This window comes from Podospora pseudocomata, assembly GCF_035222375.1.
Source record: "Podospora pseudocomata strain CBS 415.72m chromosome 1 map unlocalized CBS415.72m_1, whole genome shotgun sequence".
Classification (NCBI taxonomy): domain Eukaryota; kingdom Fungi; phylum Ascomycota; class Sordariomycetes; order Sordariales; family Podosporaceae; genus Podospora; species Podospora pseudocomata.
The window spans coordinates 4,223,604-4,242,399 of record NW_026946363.1 but is presented as its reverse complement, the minus strand read 5'-3'; the positions used below and the strand labels follow the sequence as shown (position 1 = coordinate 4,242,399).

Below are 18,796 nucleotides of genomic sequence, written 5' to 3'. Positions count from 1 at the left end.
TAAATAGCACTTTGGACGTGAGGTGGATTTGCTTCAATTTAATAGAGATGTGCAATTGCGTTCTAGAAAGTAAAAAGCTCTCAGACTCGATTTAAGATGATGTTCACACACTGACACTGACCACCCATGTTCAGTACCCTTCTATCAAAGTACCCCTATCGGTATTCAACTAAACAACCCTAGGGTCCAGGACCAGGTTCGGGGCTTCCTCCACTGGCAGGGTTGGCAATGACACAGGCCTGGGCGTGCCACCTCAGGGCTGCGACGGCTGTTACTGACCGAACTTCTCTCTAACGGCAGCCAGCACCGAGGAGCCTCGGTAAAAGCAACGTTGGGATTATCTCCAACCCATCAGCTCCAAGCCGCGCTTGTTCTTTTAAAAGGAAAACACTGTTTCCTGTCCTGTAATATCACCATTCGCCTTATCTCATTGCCTGCTGTTTTCTCTTGCCTGTGTCTTTTTGACTGTTTTGCACGCCGCACCGTCCTCCGAATCACCACCAGTCTTGTACAATCACTCACTTGGTGGTATTTCGTCATATATATAGGAGCGCGACAAGATATCCGGGCCACCCGCACCATGGAGAACCGCGCAACATTGCTCAGGCCGCCACCTCCCGACCCCAACAAGGCGCCCATTGAAAATGTCTTGGAAGTGACAGAGTTGGCTGTGTTAGGTCCTGTAAGTGAGAGTGGCTGACTTGCCGACGGCAAGTCATGGATATCTCAATCTCACCGCTTCCATTGTGTCTCATGAGAATCATTCCAACCGGGATATCTTTCCCGGATGGCCTCATGTGCCATAAGCCGTGATTCTCACACCCAATCTTTCTCCACCTCACAGAACCACCAATACGAGCCATCCAAAATGCTAACCTCCGCCCCCAGAACATCTTCACCAATGCCCGCAAACCCTGGCACCCGCCGGGAGCTCGTGGCATTTACGGCGGTGCCGTAATCGCCATGTGCCTCGCCGCCGCTCAGCGCACCGTAGCCGACGACTTCCTCCCCCACTCCTGCCACTGCTACTTCCTCCTCGCCGGCGCCTCCAACCTCCCCATCCTCTTCCACGTCGAGCAGGTCCGCGACGGCCGCAGCTTCGCAACTCGCACCGTCCAGGCCCGCCAACGGGGCCGCTGCATCTTCACCACCACTATCTCCTTTGTCAAGGATGGCTCCTCCGGTGCCCCGGGAACACAAGTCTCCCACTCCAGCGCTATGCCCATCGACCCAGCCACCAAACTCCCCGTCCAACCCCCGCCCGACGACTACGACGGTGAACCCCCCTCCATGACCCAAGGCCCCTTCCAAGGAACACAGATCCAAATCATTTCCCCCAGCGGCACGTCCACCGATCCCCGCGATAAAAAGACACGCCAATGGCTGCGGTCAAGAGGGAAAATCACCGGTGGCACCGCCGCCCATCTCGAGGCGTTGGCCTACATCAGCGACAGCTACTTCATCGGCACCGTAACTAGGCTTCACAACCTGTGGAGGTTCCCCCAGTTCAAACCAGAAGACTTTGACAAGCTGAAGCCCGACATGCAGGAGAAGGTCAGGACGCTGCATCAGTGGGAGGGGATGGGTGATGATCCGAGGGATATGGCTGGACGACCGACGTTGGGCATGATGGTGAGCTTGGACCATACGATTTATTTCCACGAGCCGAAGAGGGTCAAGGCGGATGAGTGGATGATGAATGAGATGGAGAGTCCGTGGGCGGGGGATGGGAGGGGGGTGGTGATGCAGAAGATTTTTGCAAAGGACGGGACGTTGTTGGCTACTTGTGTGCAGGAGGTGAGTCTTTTTCTGCTTCGAGAGTGACGTGACGAATGCTAACGCTGTGTGGCAGGGTCTTGTGAGGTTGCAGCCGCCTGAAAAGGAAGCGAAGGAGTCGAAGTTGTAGATTTATGATATGTTTGTGGGCTAGACCCTTGTTGACATATTGAAGATAGAAGAGGGGAGTTGCCCTCTTGTAATGTTGAATACCGTTTGTTCAAGCAGGGGCCACACAGAAGATAGCCAGCTGCGAGAAGAGAAGATGAGGTCGTGGGAAAGTGGCGAACAAAAGCAGAGCAACCCCACGAATGCACGGTTTACATATTAGGTCAACCACTGCTCTTTCACCGAACGAGACTCCTGGCTCTGCTCTTGCCAAATGACTTAGCAGTGTGTGGGAGTCGCGGCACCGACTTGGGTAAGGACCAAAGAGTCACCAAGAGGGGTTGTCCGTTCGAGTCTTTCTTGGAGTAAAACCGTTGGGGGTTTTCGTAATCGAGTCCACCCTAGGTGGCTTGGTGAGCTTTTTGATTTTTTGCCATTTTGTGCTGGATAGTTAGTACCTTTGGAGGTCACTGACGGGTGGGTGGGTGTCTTAATTTTCTTTTGGCCGTTGATGTACGATGCTGTGGTTGTGGTGATGAGAAAGCAACCAAACAATCGAGAGGGTCGTTGCCCTCGACCACATTGCAACATTCTCCGCAGGTGTCGAACAAGTCTTGATCCTCCGAAGCAAGTACAAACAAGCTTTCTATAAGCAGAAATAAATACACAAACCCCGACCCAAAACCATAACCCCCCGAAAAAGAAAATCCCACGCCCATGGTTCCCCCCATATTATCATTATTACCCTTTACCAATCCCCCACAAACCCCCCGTTCCCCCAAGCAGCCGGTCCAGCAAGGAAAACCACCACCACCCCCAATAACCCAATCACACTCCACAAAAACAAATTCCAATCATCCGTCCACAACGGCCTCTTCACCAAATCCAACCTCCCCCCCCCCCTCTTTTCATGCCCCTGCTTCGCCTGCACATCCCCCTTCCACTCCCTCAGCGGCACCCAAGGAGCCTCCATCTTCTTATCCCCCAAGATCTGCTCCGCCGTAATCTTCGCCCCGGCAAGGACAATCGGAACCCCCGTGCCAGGGTGCGTGCTCGCCCCGACAAAATACGCATTCCTCACCCCCTTCGCCCTTGTCCTCGGGCGGAAGGAGAGGACGTTGAAGAAGGAGTGGGACAGGCCCAGGATGGCGCCGCGGTCGAGGTTGAACTTGGCCTGCCATTCGGGGGGAGAGTTGATCGTTTCCTCCATGATCAAAGATTCGAGGTTCTTGAGGCCGGTGCGCTTCTCTACCGTGGCCAGGACGGCCTTTTTGGCCGAGGCGACGAGGGAGGGCCAGGAGGAGGCCGGGTGCGTGGCGGAGAGGTGGCCTACGGGGATGAGGCAGATTACGGCGTCCTTATCTGGGGGTGCGGCTGTTGGGTCGACGCGGGAGGGGACGTTGATGTACTTGGAGACATGTTAGTGAATGGTTTGTGGAAGAAGGGGGGGGGCATACGAAAGATGGATCAGATGGGAGAGTGTGCCTTTTGAAAATGGCATCAAACGATTCCTTGTACTCATCCGCGAGAAAAATGTTGTGGGTGCCCAGCTCGGGGATTTTTTTGGAGAAACTCCAGTAGAAGGAGATGGAGCTGCAGGAGGCTTCACGCTTGGAGAGGTCCTTGGCGTAAGGGGTGATTGTTGGGCCGACGGATTTGTTCTCGGATTCTTGAGGGAAGAGGTTGTTGTAGGCGTAAACAAGATCAGCGTTGACAATGACGAGGTCGGCCTCCAGCTTCTCGCCAGACTCCAGAAGGACTCCCGTGGCGGTCTTGCCGTCTGGTCCGCCAGTTAGGACTTTAGCTACGGGGGTGTTGAGGCGGTATTGTACGCCTAGACGACGGCCAATACGTTCGATGGCCGCGAGGATGGTTTGAAAGCCGCCTTTGGGGTACCAGATGCCTTCGGCAAGCTCGGTGTACTGCAGAAGACTGTAGGTGCTGGGGGCGTCGTAAGGTGACATGCCCATGTACATGGTGGCGAAGGTGAATACTCTCCGGAGACGGTCTGACCAGAAGTAACGAGTGGTTCGGCTCCAGATGCTTTCGAGCGGGTGAAGGGCGATGGTGGGTGCGACGAAAGTTGGGTCGGCAAGCTGGGCGTGGTTGGTGAAGTTGCGATGTAGGACGTGCTGCAGGCTGATCTCGTAGTGACCGTGAGCTTCTGCCAGCCAGTTGAGATACCGTTGAAAACCATCTGGCCCCTCCCACTTCTCGATCTCTCTTTTCATGGCAGCTGTGTCAGTGCTGCTCCTGAAGACAGCGCCATCAGAGAACCAAATCTGGGCAACATTAGTACGCTACTAGCAATAACGTGGTAGGGGGGTATACAAACATCATAATTGGGAAAGCACTGTAGCAGCTCTACACCCTCAGCCTCGAGTGTGGTGCCGAAATCCGCAAAAGTCTCACGAAACAAGTTTGGCAGCAGCAGCAACGAAGGGCCTTGATCAAAACGAAACCCGGCCTTGGACCTGAAGATACTGCATCTCCCACCCGTGAAGTCATTCTTTTCCAGAACCGTGACCTTCAACCCCGCCTTTGCCAAACGAGCAGAAATGGCAATTCCACCAGCTCCAGCGCCTGTAGTAAGTAGTGTCAGTAATCCTGTCGTGTCTCACGTTCAGAGAAAACTGTCTTACCGATGACAATCGCGGTCCTTGGCTTCTCATTCGCCATCTTTTCGGCAGTGAGCAACGACAACAGAAGTCTAAGTAAGTATGAGAGAAGAAGGGGAACCGCAGAAGCAAACCGATCTCAAACACCGCTTGCGAAACTCGTGGACTAATAATCTTCGAGACGGCGCAGAATCAAACCAACATCTAGCAATGTTTTCCTGAACGGTCGCCGGATCGAGTAAATAAAAAAGGTGGTTGTTGTGATACAAGAAGCAGTCCGGAACCTGAACAACAACAAACCTGCTTCCACATCAGCTATTTAAACCAAACCCTTCCCTCTCTTCTCCCTCCCTTATCCATCACCATATCCATAACACATTTACGATCCAACCCTCACCCCCTGGCAATGCCCCCTTGAATCCAGATCGAACCTTCAATTCGTTTGTCGTTTGCAGGCGATTGTAGCGATGCCGAGCCGGCCAAGCCAAGCGCAGATCGGATTCACCACCAAAAAGAAGGATCCCGCAACGATGACGTGCACGATCCCGCCGAGAGGAACCCCACCTTACCCAAATGGAAATGGCATGTTGCAAACTCGATCCACCAATCCCATTTGCTGGCGAGGTCCGAAAGTGGGAAATTAACCAGTTTGATGGAAAACGGACCAAAAAAGAACGGAACAGACCAAAAAGCATCTCCTCCGGGAAGGCTCGAACTTCCAACCTCCTGATTAACAGTCAGACGCGCTAGCCAATTGCGCCACAGAGGATCTGATTGGTGTATGCTTCATGTTGTAGAACAATGGCCCATGGTTCTGTTCAGCCACAGTGCATTCTAGGGGAATTCTATATGTCCTGCAACCTACACAATGTCCCTACCCCAACTTCCACCTTACCATGGTGACCAAATAGCCCCCAACATGCCTACACATCTGTTTCAATCACATTCCGCCACTACAAACACCCACCACCCCATCCCTATCTCCACCAAATAGCTACATCGAAACTGTACAAAATCTTCCTCGGCGACAAGCTGTGCCCTTCAAAATATCGACACACAACACCGCCATGCCAATGCAAATCCCTCGTCCCCAACATGATCAAACAAGCAAAGTCCTTCCCGCTCCGGGCTGCCCAAATACAGGTGATGATCAAGAGTAGATACACACACACATCCCATATTACAGACCCGCCAAACCAACTCAGTCATCTTCATCAAAAATCTGAAACGTGTTCTGCAAGATCGTGTCAATAACACGCACCTGCCAGCCGGCATCCGCTATGGCCGACCCCGGTGCCGTGCCCATGAGCGTGGGACCGAAAACAATGGCCAGGTTCTGCGAGCTCATGCGGTTTGCCCCCGAATTCTCAATGACCCTGTGAAGATGCAGAGTAAGAGCCCGAAGTGTGGCGTAATTTGGGTCCGGAAGGTTGTTTATGATTGCGTGGAGCGAGTCGCGACGCACAATGTCATCTTCGTTCTCTGGTGTACTGGTTAGTGATAAGCAATGGAAGAGAGACCATGCGATACTTACTAGCTGCATCAATGCAGGCACTGTAATGCTCCCTCGTCATCAGCGGATCAGGCAGATCCCGGAAGAATTGCTTCAACAAGCCAGCAACACTGTTGACATCATGGAAGAAGTTCTCCGGGTTTCTAAAGTCGAGATTGCTGGAGCTCGAGTCTGTATCAAACAGAGTCTTGAGCTTGTTGACGGCCGGTACAGAACCCGAAAGTCGATAGATGCCTTCAACGTTCAGACCAAACAAATCCACCGCCTGGATGCACTGATATACCACCATCGGCACGGCCAAGCCATCCCGCTCGTACAATCTGGTGAGACTGACACCAAACACGGGACGAGATGGTGCCATCTGAGGTGCAATGGGAGGCGAGTTCCGATGAGCTTGCGGAGGGACGACCGGATGTTGTTGAAGTGAGTTGGATACCGGGCCGCTGGCAGTTTGCTGCGAAGGAAGCTGGCTGAAATTGGTTTGTTGAGGCTGCTGGGGCTGAGAAGATTGGAAAGGAAGAGCACCAAGTTGTGGAGGCCCGTCGTGGGACGAGGGAGAGTTGTATGCTCCATGAAATCTCGACCCAGGTGGTGGTTGTGTTTGTTGGGGCGTCGAACCACGCTGTCCATACTGTTGTTGGCTGGCCGCTCCAGATCCTGGTCCCATTGCGCTCCCGTGACTGAAACTCCTCTCGTGCAGTGCTTGAGAGGAGGGATTACCTAATATGGGAATCGAGCTGGTACTCTGGCCATAGTTATGACCATACGGGCCTTGGTTTTGGACGTTGGCAACAGTCTCAGAGAAAGTGCTCGTCCTCGCATTTTGTTGAAACATTCCGGGTTGTGGAAGCGGGGGCTGGGCAGAGCTAGGGGTTTGTGACTGTTTTTGTGTGTAAGTTGTTGCTGGAGCACGAGTCGAGGCATCAATGAGCTGGACGGTATGTTAGCAGGTGTGAGCAGATGACTGTCAGAAACGTGACATACATGATTGTGTTCATACTGCGGCAGAGAAGCCTTTGGTGGCACCTTAGCATGTTGGCTGGCCAGGTAGTCATTCAAATCCTTGTCGTTATCAATGGACAGAATCGACTCGCGGAGACTGCGTCCCTCAGATCCATTCTTCAAGGGGCTGATACTAAGGCCATTGCTGAGGACCAGTTTTTCATTGAACGAGGCTACATGCTTCGTCAATATTTGTCAACGAGAAAGAGATGAAAAAGCGCACTTACCAAATTTCTGCATCTGCAGCACTAACCCCGAATCACACTCCTTGACGATATCTTGCAGCGCCTTGACCGTCTCAGGCCTTGTCCTTTCAAGCAGCTCCTTTCGTTCGGTATGGGCAACTTGCACCTTTGTCTGATAGTCTTGATCCGCAACTTGGGCCTTTCGTAGCAGATCCTCCTCGTGCTGTGCGCCTGACTTGTGGCTCCTCAACCCAAACACCTTGCCTCCCTGGCGCCCAGTAGTATCTCCGGTGCGGGCCCGATCATATTCTTCAGCAAGAGAGTCGTACTTGGCTTTGGACTTCCTCATAGCCGTCTCAAGTTCGACCACGCGATGTTCGGCAGACAGGCCATTTTGTTTCCATCCCTTTCTGGACTTCTCGGCGATGGCAGCCAGTTCCTGAAGGTCCTCGGACATCTGATGCAGGGACATAGCAAACTGCAGCCCGTTGTCCGCCATTCGGTCGTGAATGACCATCATCTCCTCGTATGCTGTCGCAAAAGATCCGCCACGATGCTCGGATCGGGCCATACTCTCTTGTGACTGCCGGCATATCTTCTTTAACGAATTCGCATGTTCATCCTCGAGCGCCGATCGTTTCTTCAGGAAATTGGAAAACTCCTACACCATTCAGACAAGCAAAAGTCAGCAGTTGTTCAAGCTACCGGCTAATATTGAAGAGGAATCGCACCTTGGCCGAAGCAATGCTCTGCTTCAGTCGATTTAACATCACCGAGATACCGATCTGATTAACATGCGGGGTCAGCTTCCAGACTCCTGGCTCCCAACTCTAGAACAAGTCTGCGCACCTCTGATGAAAGAACATCTTGGACCTGTGGCGATGGTTCATCGCTCTGAGTCTGCGGTGCTGATATTGGTGAAGTGGCGCCCTGCTCTGGGGCGGCTCCGGTGGTGGTGTCTCCTCCAAGGGACATGGTTACGAGGAATTGAGGAGATTATTGCGACAAGCTGTTGGCGACAGTGGTAGTCTGCTAGGGATGGTATTTGATCGGTGCGGTGAGAGACAAGAGATCGGAGAAGTTCAAGTCGGCGGTCCTGGCATTACGCAACACACATACGACACAAGCAGTCCCAGTGAACAGTGGTTAGTATCCGTATTGTAGTGTAGAGGAGACACTGCCCCTAGTCGGGAGCATCGGGTCGGGATATGGGACCAATCCAAAGACGTTGCCAGAGTGGAAACAACGCGGACTCTGGCTGCGGCTTCCCGCCCACGCGTGCTCATTAAAGAAGCTAGATCCTTTTTGTGGCCCGAGCGCCACATCTACAACCCCGCCATAACTAGGATTCCCATCTTGTTGAAGATGTACTAGATCAAAGATGTGCCTCCTTGACATCAACTGCCTTTGGGTGTGCTCTCATCTTGAAGCTTCATTCTGACTTTTCAGGTCAAATCTCCCTCTTGTTTACTTAATCAAACCCCGAATATCAAATTTGCAACTCGACGGTCTTCTCGTGCCCCCCCAAGATGGCACATGTGCAAGAACAGGCCTCGGTGTACGGAGTATCAAGACCTTGTTGAAGGCCAAGTCAGTGCATGAACCACAGCAGTTTCAACCCTGCCTCGAACACCCTGAAAGAAAACAAACACGGTCCTGCATTTTACTCCAAAAACCCGGATCATCTGCTAACGGGCAGCATAAGAGTTGGACCCTTGACGACGATCACTCAAAACACATCGTAGCGAAGTCCCCTGAACCGGGGACTGAGGTCCGAGCTTTGAAGATGTGGTTCCTCAACTTCGACAACCCTGGACCTGGGGTAAACAAAGGGTCACTTTTGGTACTTTTCATGGTCCACCTGGTCTCATCGCCCACCTCTCGAAGCAACACTCATCGCCAGATACTACCTGTGACTAACCATGGCTCTACCGCTGCAAGACACATGCGCTACGGCTACGCAGGTCAGACGACCCTGACCGTGATACAACCTGTCTGTCCACCAAAGTCAAGACTCGAGGAATATTCGAAAACAGTGCGCAAAGAACTTCTGGCCCCGACTATCTCCCTGTCTGTTCGTAAAGCTTGACATCTGGCATGCACCAGACGACGGACGTCACCCCATGCTAGTGGCCGCAGTTCAGTTCAACTCAAAAGACCAGGCTGAGAAGTTTTAAAGGTTCAAAACATGCCCTCAGTTGACGTCGTTGGTTTCTCACCGCTTCGTGGGGTTGTTCTGTACTGGGACAGTTCCGAGTTCCACCACCGGCCCGCTGAGATCTCGTCCCCATTCGGCCGGGCCCGACTCACTCAAACCCCGGACCCGGTGGCCCGGGGCCAGCCGGCCACCGTTACACGGACCTTGCATCACGAGGAAGATTTCTCAAGAGAGCTTATTCGAGACATGCCCAGTTACCACAAGAAAGCGGTTACGCGCAGTGTCCAAAAAACACGTTTTGAGCATCACACACGACCAACCAGATCACTGGAAACATGTTGCCTCGCAGGAATCAAGCATAACTAACCTGGCGGTTTGTTACCTCGTCCTCAATGGACCGCTGATTAAGTTTTGATTGCCACTTTTAAACCATGCCTAGAAACTCCGTATCAATGCCTCTTCCCATCCGTACATTCATCATGATATATTCTTTACATAGCTTAGACGAAACCCTTGAGCACCGCAGCCTCAGCGTTGACGATGGAAGAACCGGCGGCACCAATGACAGCTATAACAATGTCAGCAACCACTTCATCGCATCACTTCTCAGAGGGGAAAAGACCTACTGTTGTGGCTCAGGGCAACAAACTTGATATCAAAGATACCACTGTCGTCCTCCCTGACACGACCCACGCTGACGGTGTAACCCTTCGAGAGCTCGCGGTCCAGTCTGGGCTGCGGCCTATCGGGTTCGTCGAACACCTTGATGGGTGGCTCAGGAGCAGAGGGGCATCCCAGCCGCTGTGCCTCGGAGACATATTCCCGCATGGCCTCCTTCACCTGCTCGGCCGTTGGGGGAGGGCGCTGGGCGAATCGCAGGGACACACATGCGGTGTGACCATCCAACACGGGGACCCGGTTGCAGGCTGCCGAGACTCTCAACGTCTTCTGATCTTCGAAGGCGGTCGCCTCGGCGTTGATGCTGCCCAAAATCTTCTGTGCTTCCGTCTCGAGCTTGTCCTCCTCGCCAGAAATGAAGGGCACCACGTTGTCAATGATGTCCATGCTGCTAACACCGGGGTATCCCGCACCCGAAACGGCCTGCATGGTCACGACGGAGACGGTATCGATCTTTCCAAAACGCGCCTGCAGGGCGGCGAAGGGGATGACGAGCCCAATGACGGCGCAGTTGCTGTTGCACACGAGGAAGCCCTTGTTCAGGCCAAGCGTCTTTTGCTGGTGGGGGATGAGGTTGAGATGGTCGAGGTTGACGGTAGGGACGACCAGGGGGACGAGGGGATCGCGGCGGTAGTTCTTCGCATTGGAGAAGACGGCAAGGCCGGCATTCTGGAACTCCTTCTCAATGTCACCGGCGACGTCGCTGTCGAGGCCGCTGAAGACAATGTCGCAGTCGGCGAACTCGCCGGCCTTGCAGTCGCGAACGATCAGGTCGCCGACATCGGGAGCGATGGGCTGTGCCTGCTTCCACCTGACAGCATCGCGGTACTTCTTCCCGGCGGATCGAGACGAGGCACCCAAGCCTACGAGCTTGAGCGACGGGTGCTGCTGGAGGAGCAGGATGAAGCGCTGGCCGACCGAACCAGTGCAGCCGAGCACACCTGTTCAGGGGTAACCGTCAGTTCTCAAGGTTCCTCGGACGATGGCGGGGTAAACCAAAGCTCAGGGACGCGCGCAGAGGGACGTACCGACGTTCTTAACGGGCAATTGAGACATGTTGGGTAGATTTAGGAGGTATATATCAGCTCGAGTCTAAAAAGAAGTGGAAAAACTCCCCGACCGGCGACACTAGGTACTGGATATATGAAGGGGGGAAAACATTAGGTGAGTCAGTCGCCCCCCAGGTTTTGAACTTTTTGTCGCTCGCCGTTCCATCTCGTCCGGGGCCCGCCAATGCCCCGCAATCGGACTGGGCACACACTGGGAAATGTGGGTGGGGTGCCCGGGTGACGTCTCGCTAACCGTAGCGGGACTTAGCGCAGGGGTCCCGCCAGACAAGCGGGCCGTGGGGCACTGGGGACACCGTAGGGCTGGGATTCCATCTCTTCGAGGCCAGTGGTTTTGAACTTTTGACATCATCTTCAACGTCGGGCGGGGCAGTCAAATGGATGAACAACATCCGGGCAAAAGATTGCACCGAGTGCCCAATTGAATCCCCCTACTTACAATTCCACACCTTCACCGCGGCCAAAGCCGATCCAACAAGCCGCCCCCGGGCCGAGAAAGACAAGCGATTGTTGTTGAAAGCCGAAAATTGAAGCACCTGCCCGACTGGATCTTGCTCTCTGCCTTTTTAAAGAAACAAAAAACTCCGCACCCGTCAATATCACGGAGATAAGCCCGGGGAGTTTTATATCAGCCCGCGAATGTCTCGTCTTGGTAAAATGTCAGTTTTTTTGGTGGTTTTTTTGGTCTCTGATGAGTCTCTGATGAGTCTCTGATGTATGTCAGCTGAGTCACGGCTAGATCCTGCCGCTGTCGGGTTGTATTCTCAACAGAAAATTCGTGGCGGCCAGCCTTTTTTCAGCTACTCGTAAATCACCACTTTTTTTGTTCCTAGCGTACAACAGCCACACCGATAGAAAGGATTGAGGATAGGTACCCAGTTTACACGGCTTATAGGCGGGTTACATCACACCCCCCTTCCAAGGGAAAAGCTAATTTTTTGTGCGACGTGTTTACCAGTGGATTGGTGCTGTGGATGGGTAACACGGCCCCAATTGTGAGATGCTAGACACAGTGATGGTAGTATCTCGAGCAAGTTGGTTTTTTTATCTTTTCGGATGAGCTATTCCCCAAAATGCAAGTCCCGCTTGTCACGTCCCCTGCACATCTTGCATTTGCGCACACCCTTGCAGGTTGGATCCTCTTTGGCTGCTGACAAGTGGTGACAAGCAAGGATGGCTTTGATGTCTATCATTGGGAGCGGCGCATGGGTTGACCCACCAGAGGGCTTTCACATATAACTACTTCAGGCTTCGTTTAATCTAGCTGGTTCTGGTTTTCTTTTCTGGTGATGTTTTGAGCTTGTTCTGTCACGTTATATTTTGGTCCATCGTGAGGATTTGTCACTTGGTCTGGACTAGTATATACGTGTATGTTACCCCCCCCTTTCCCCCTCTCAAGTTCATGGTCTAGCCCCTCGGCCGGAATGGTGAGGCTGAGATTGGCGGTGGACCATTGATGCCCATATGTCACCTCCCTCCTGCCACATGAACCTCATTGCTAACTCCCCTCTCAGATACAACACCCTCCCCCGAATCTCAAACCATGGTCTTCACCACCGACCAAGACGACGGCTCCTGGTCCATCGTCTCCCAAGTCCGCCAATCCTCCCCAGTCGACACCACCGCCCCCTACTCCACCACCTCACTCTCGGGCAAAACAATCCTCATCACCGGCGGCGCCTCCGGCTTCGGCGCGGCCTTCGCCCGGCACTGGGCAAGTTTTGGGTCTCACATCTTCATAGGCGACGTCAACGACAGCCTAGGCCACGCCCTCGTCGCCGAGCTACGCACCGCCTACCCAACCCAAACCTTCCACCACCACCACTGCGACGTCACCTCCTGGACCGACCAGCTCTCCCTCTTCAAGTTCGCCGTCGCCAACTCCCCCACGGGGGGCATAGAAGGCGTAGTCGCCGCCGCGGGGGTGGTGGACATGGACAACAGCTTCGACTCCCCCCGCCGCAACGGCAGCAAAACAGAAAACAGCGAGCCGGAGGAGCCGAGGTTGAAGGTGCTGGAGGTGAACCTCACGGGTGTGGCGTACACGGTCCACCTGGCCATGTTCTACCTTCCTCGGAACGGGACAGGGAGGGACAGACATATCTTGCTCGTCAGCAGCATCGCCGGCATTGCCCCCTTGCCGGGACAGACCGAGTACACCGCCTCCAAGCACGGGGTTATGGGACTGTTCAGGGCGCTGAGGGGGACGAGCTGGACGAGGGGGGTGAGGGTGAATTGTGTGAACCCTTACTTTGTGGACACACCTCTTCTACCGGCGAGCGGGATCGCCTTGCTGGCTGGGGCACCAAAGGCCGAGTTGGGGGACGTGGTTGATGCCGGGACGAGGCTTATGGCTGATGAGGGCATCAGGGGAAGGGCGTTGGTTGTTGGGCCGAAGATGAGGGTTGTGGAGGGGGAGGATGGGGTCACGAGGCTGGTTGCTGAGGCGCCGACGAACCCCGAGGGGGAGGGGGAGAGGGTGCAGGCGGTTTGGGAAGTCTACGCGGAGGATTTTGAGAGGGTGGAGAGTTTTGTTTGGAGGTATGTTGGGATGATGAATGTGATGAAGAGCCTGGCGGGTTGGGTGGGGGTGGTGAGGGATTTGTGGGGGATTTATGTACTCGGGAAGAAGGCGAAGTGAGGTGAACTGAGCGGGGGTTTATAAGGTGGCGGGAGGGGGTTCGAGTTGTGGCTTGAGCAGAGCGGAGCGTTTGTTTGATGATGTGTTTTGTTCATGTTGGCTGTCAAGCCTTGTTGGGAAGGTTTGTTTCCGAGTATATATATATACCCTCTTCTTTTTTTTTTTCTTTTTTTTGCAAATCTAGGCCGAAGATATTCTGCTGCTGATGTCATACTTTTTCCTGAGATTTCAGCGTCCGAGAATCGTGGTTGTGTAATGGCTGATGAAGACCTCCTGAGCCTGAGTTTTCTGGGCGTATCTTCTCCCACCTTGTCCTAATAATTCCATATTCCCCACCGTGTCGCTTTATCACTTAAATTAGGCGGCCTCTCTTTGATCATGGGTCCCAAATAGATAATCAAGAGGCTGGTATGAAGGGTTGAAAAGGATTTAAAGACGGTCTAGTAATCTGTAGAAATCGTGGACGAACTTCTTAAGACACCCCCCAAGCAGGTAACCATGATTCCGAGGTCCTCTGATCAAGATGGCATTCAACATATTGAAAATTATACATCTATCTACCTAACCTTCGAGGCATTCATCCTATTTAATTCTTAACTCTCTTCACGACATAGACGCATAGCATAACCGTTAGAACCTAAAAGACATCGCCATTCACCACCAAGACAGCCCATCAGCCTGTACTAGATGCACAAACATACTGAACGAAAATCACACCAAGTTTCAAAACACCACGGCTATGAAAACAAACAATTGTCACAAGAAGCAACCGCTTATATGGCATTGCTGACACTAGGGTATCCTCCAAAGTTATGCGTAACCACTTGGAATGTATTGTCTGCCATCGCTCTCAAAAGAAACTTTCACAACAGCAAGGCCAAAAAAAGACAGAGCAGCGAGTGCTCTGGAGAAGAATGACAAAAGTAACAGCAACCCGGGTCAAATGGCCATCTCGAATGCAAAAACCATCCAACCCAAAAAAACAATGAAACCAGTGTTGTGCGGAAAAATCCTTTGCATGCGATCCGTTTTGTATGTGTAGAAAAGAGCAAAAAAAGAAAAAAAGAATAGAGTATGTATCAAGTGCTTCCCCCCTCCTTTCCCGTGCCAATTCTTTTACCAGTTATCCCAAGATGTGCGTGTTGTGGTTCCGTACTATGGTGGTCCCGTATGTTTGCGTGTTGAGATGATTTTTCTTGTTTTTCTTTTTTTTCCGCATTTTGAATCGAGTTTCCCCTCCCCCTTTCCTAACCCACCGACCTCCTTTTTGTTTTGATATCCCCTTCCCAACTAACATTGCAGTCGTACAGGTTACAAACAAACCACAACTCCTTCTTTTCCCAACACCCACCCCCAAACCTCCCACCTCCTATACCCGATTCCTAACCTCCCCCATTGCCCTCGCTTAAACAGAAATTCTGGAAAGACAAATCCCGCTTCCCACCCAGGTGTGTAAAAGCCACATCAACTTTACCAGAACTCCCTCCAAAAAAAAAAAAAAGAAAACCCTTCAACAAAATGCGTGTCACCAGAATATGCTTCGCTTGTTTGGTGTAATGATGAACCGATGCTATACGCCACTGGCCATGATTACCCCCACCCACCCTTTTCTCCCTGACCCCTTTACGCCGCCGCTTTGACAGTATGGTGGTGTTGTAATGCGTGAAACCAAGAGCCGATTGTGCCGTGAGGACAAATCGCCCCAAAGGAGGGCCGGAAAAAGCCAAAAGCACTCTCCCAATGCGTCTGGTATAATGATGATATCACTCTCTAAAAAAAAAAAAAAAAAAAAACTCCCTTGTGCCCGTCGAAAGGAACAAAAATAAACAAATAAACACATAAAAGAGTACCGAAAAATGCAACAAGCGCTGTATGGTGATAATCATGCCAGCGGGGGGAATGGAAGAATGGAGAAAAAAAATTCGAGAGACGCCGTCGAAACCTCGCTTTCCTCCCAACAACAATTGCAAAGACACCAATTTGATGCAATCAGCAACAAGTCAAGCCGCTTTCCACCCAACACCGAGGCCATGCCACGCAATGCACGGACCAAGACACTTGGAAAGAGCAGAAGGCCCAGTCGCTGTGGTAACATGCGAGATGATAAACCGAAATAGCAAGCGAAACATCATGTTCTGTTGACGGCATGATCAGGAGGCACTCATCTACCCATCATGTGGCTGGGATAGGTCGCGCTCGAGCCCATCATGTACCCGTTGTTGCCGTTGGCGCCCATCATGTGTGCGCTGTTGCCGTTGCCGTACACGAGGTTGTTGTTCCACTGATCATAAACATCTGTGGAGGGACTCGAGTAGGTCGGAGACGAGTACGGGTTGGAAAGCCCGGGCGAGCTGGAGAACCCGGCTCTGTTCAGGCCCAAACCTGGAGGAGGCTGTGCCGGGAGACCTGGGGGCGGCCCGCTGGCTGTGGTGAAGCCGTTGGCTCCGACGTGTCCCCCGTTCGGCCCATTCAGTGCTCCTTGACCGCTTTGGCCGGGCACTTGACCTGTGCGAACACCAAGCGGGTTCTTGGAGAAGCTCAGACGGATTCCTCCCTTGACACTGTTGTGGAGCTGGAAACCGTACAGCTCATTGAGCGCCTTTGTGGCAAAGGTGATGTTCTCAAACTCTACAAAGCACATGGGTCCGTTCTGCTTGGTGCGGAAACAAAGCCGTTTGTAACCCCGCTGTTTCGAGAACAGCTGTTTGAGCTCCTCTTCGGACGTATCGACCGGGAGATTGCCAACGTAGAGGGTATTGCAGGGCGGGTTTTGATCGGCTGGGTTAGCGGGCGGCATGTGTGTCCTGTATTGTTGGGGTAGGGGAAATCCGCCGACCGAGGTCATCATGCTTGGCGACATGGTGGCGAAGCCCTGGTGATTACCATACTGACCGATCGGTTGGACAGACTGCGTGTTGATGTTCAGAGACATATTTGCCATGCGCGACGTGATAGGGATGTGCGGAGCAGTCTGTCGGCGTTGCAGGCCGCTCTCGGCAAACAGGTGGGTTTTCCCGAGAAGCTGCGCCGTGTCCTCATCGTCATTCGTGGCGTCAATCATCGACTTGCCCAGCATGCCGTTGCGCTCGTTCGGGTGCGTTCCGATGGGCGACTGAGGACCAAAGACGTCAAAACGGCCGTCTGCCGTTCGAAAGTCACCAGCGTATGCGCCATTTCCCACCGCTGTCTTCTCAATAGTGTGGAAGTGACTGTTGAATCGCGACTGCTGGCGCGACGACGGCGCAGTCGAGGGGCCGCCAGAGACCGTTGCGGGTGTGCCAACGGGGAGGGTCACGTCGCTCGGGTATCGCTTGCCCATGGACGAGGGGCTCGTCGGGCCAATGATCTCGACAATGATGTCGGCGTCGTTGGAGTGATTGGACTTGCCGTCAAGATTGTTCTTGACCTCGAGCGCGCCGGCGGGGCTTTTGAACTTCAAGTGAGCAGCGCGAAAGCCCTTGTCGTCGGGAAGGAACTCGATGCTGGCGAGGTCCTTGGAGAATACGAGCATGGCGCGCAACAACTTCTCGTCCGTGTCGTTGGGGAGGTTCCGGATGACGGCGGCGGAGAGGGTGGGCGGGGTGGTAGAGAACGGAGTGCCGAGGGGGGTGGTCGCGTGGCCATTGCCGTTGGCGTCAAAAGAGTCGGCCTTTGGCAGGGCAGGCGGGTAGGTACCCAAGCCGCTGCCTATCGCCGGAGTCCGATGCTGCGCGGGGAGAAAGCTCGAGGCGGCCATTGCATAATTTGCAGAAGCGGCTGTTGTTGCGAGATAGGACTTGACACCGTTGCCGTTGCTTGTCAAAGAAGCAAATGATTGAGGAGTGGGAGCCGGTCCGTTGGAGGATGCACCGACCAAATTCTGATCCCCAGGCATGCCTCACGATGCATGCAACGTCGCGTTATCCAACAGCGGCCAGGGCGACGATCGCGACGATCGAGTGCGAGTGTGAGTGCGTGTGCGCTGTTGGGTAGAACGGGTGGAGATGGGCGACGGGATTGACCAGCGACAGCTGTGCTAGTGGAGCAGTTAGCTGTCAGGTACGGATGGCGATGTGGTCGGGCCTGGTCTGGTCGGGTCGGGGTGTCCGGTGTGGTGGATGGTGGATGGTTGGGATGGACAGGGCGGGCAAGTCGCGGGCCGGTGCGAATTGGTTTGAACCGACTCGCTGGCAGCCTGTCGGAACTGGGCGCGCGCAGATGGAACAGGGAGACGCGACGACAACCTGAAAGACGCGGGCGAAGAGAAAAAAAATGATTAAAGATTGGTGATGTGATGACGAGGGTGGAGGGGCGCGCAATATGACAGCCCGTGGAGGAGTGGTGCAGCACAGCCAGGTACAGCAGCGCAAACGAGGACAACGACGTTTGGGGAAAAAAAAGTTGGGGGTTGGAGAAAGATTGGGTGGGTGGGAAGGGGGCAGCTTTGTGTGCTGTGCAGGATTGAGCTGTTGCAAAAGCGGGATTTGGGACGGGACTGTGCTCAGTGCTCAGCCGAGTGAGCGAACGGCCGGTGGCTTTCAATCAAATGATGGGATGCTGGGGGGAGGGGGGGGGTTCCAGTTTCCACAGGTACCGTTGGGTCGAGGCACGGTACTGTCGCAATGTACCCAGCCCAGTGCCGCAGAAAAAAAAAAAGAGGAGCCTGTGCCCTGGCTGCTGATAGGCACGAGCGAGGCGTCGCGCTTGTTGGTCCTGGTCAGCCAAGAAACAAGATTGCAGCACGTCTTTCAATCCTGACATGGAGCCCAGGGAGCCAGGGAGCCAGGGAGCCAGGGAGCCAGGGAGCCAGGGAGCCAGGGAGCTTGGGCAAGCCTCTGTCCTGTGCGCGCATCGATTATCAACGATAAGATGGAAGGAACGGTTGCAGACGGCGCAAGGTGAGGAAGAGAAAACGGTGCACTGTCAACGGTGAGCCACGGGAAAACTTACATCTGAGACCTCCGCCGGAGAGAGGGCAACCATGGTCCTATCTTTGTAAGGTTCGTCCCTTGGACACGGTGAGTTTGGCAGAATCTGACCTACCTGGCTCGTATGATGTTAACATCTACGA

General features: G+C 53.6%; 6 protein-coding genes and 1 non-coding gene across 7 annotated transcripts; 2 read left to right on the top strand and 5 right to left on the bottom strand.

Annotated features, from left to right (window-relative positions):
• Positions 1-254: 254 nt before the first annotated feature.
• Positions 255-2,467, top strand: TES1 (acyl-CoA thioesterase). Its single transcript, XM_062885923.1, has 3 exons — positions 255-682; positions 889-1,797; positions 1,853-2,467. Exons 1-3 carry the CDS (start codon positions 581-583, stop codon positions 1,904-1,906), a joined length of 1,065 nt encoding a protein of 354 aa, XP_062748940.1. The 5' UTR covers positions 255-580; the 3' UTR covers positions 1,907-2,467.
• Positions 2,335-4,563, bottom strand: AL1 (phytoene dehydrogenase AL-1; the record flags this gene model as incomplete). The annotated part of the gene is made up of 4 exons (XM_062885922.1): positions 2,335-3,292; positions 3,342-4,166; positions 4,220-4,467; positions 4,527-4,563. The coding sequence occupies 4 exons, from the start codon at positions 4,561-4,563 to the stop codon at positions 2,633-2,635; spliced, it is 1,770 nt and encodes a 589-aa protein (XP_062748939.1). The 3' UTR covers positions 2,335-2,632.
• Positions 4,564-5,197: 634 nt separating this feature from the next.
• On the bottom strand, positions 5,198-5,271 carry QC762_0014120. Its single transcript has one exon. It is a non-coding gene; the product is annotated as a tRNA-Asn (tRNA).
• Positions 5,272-5,703: 432 nt separating this feature from the next.
• On the bottom strand, positions 5,704-8,444 carry RGD1 (Rho GTPase-activating protein; the record flags this gene model as incomplete). The annotated part of the gene is made up of 6 exons (XM_062885921.1): positions 8,052-8,444; positions 7,934-7,987; positions 7,245-7,863; positions 7,000-7,190; positions 6,037-6,946; positions 5,704-5,984 (listed from the first exon to the last, which is right to left on the bottom strand). The coding sequence occupies exons 1-6, from the start codon at positions 8,175-8,177 to the stop codon at positions 5,704-5,706; spliced, it is 2,181 nt and encodes a 726-aa protein (XP_062748938.1). The 5' UTR covers positions 8,178-8,444.
• Positions 8,445-9,664: 1,220 nt separating this feature from the next.
• Positions 9,665-11,666, bottom strand: HOM2 (aspartate-semialdehyde dehydrogenase). The gene is made up of 3 exons (XM_062885920.1): positions 11,067-11,666; positions 9,987-10,979; positions 9,665-9,928 (listed from the first exon to the last, which is right to left on the bottom strand). Exons 1-3 carry the CDS (start codon positions 11,092-11,094, stop codon positions 9,861-9,863), a joined length of 1,089 nt encoding a protein of 362 aa, XP_062748937.1. The 5' UTR covers positions 11,095-11,666; the 3' UTR covers positions 9,665-9,860.
• Positions 11,667-12,648: 982 nt separating this feature from the next.
• Positions 12,649-13,746, top strand: QC762_114980 (uncharacterized protein; the record flags this gene model as incomplete). The annotated part of the gene is made up of 1 exon (XM_062885919.1): positions 12,649-13,746. The coding sequence occupies one exon, from the start codon at positions 12,649-12,651 to the stop codon at positions 13,744-13,746; it is 1,098 nt and encodes a 365-aa protein (XP_062748936.1).
• A 2,161-nt stretch (positions 13,747-15,907) lies between these two features.
• Positions 15,908-17,620, bottom strand: WHI3 (cell cycle RNA binding protein whi3; the record flags this gene model as incomplete). The annotated part of the gene is made up of 1 exon (XM_062885918.1): positions 15,908-17,620. The coding sequence occupies one exon, from the start codon at positions 17,618-17,620 to the stop codon at positions 15,908-15,910; it is 1,713 nt and encodes a 570-aa protein (XP_062748935.1).
• Between the last annotated feature and the right edge of the window lie 1,176 nt (positions 17,621-18,796).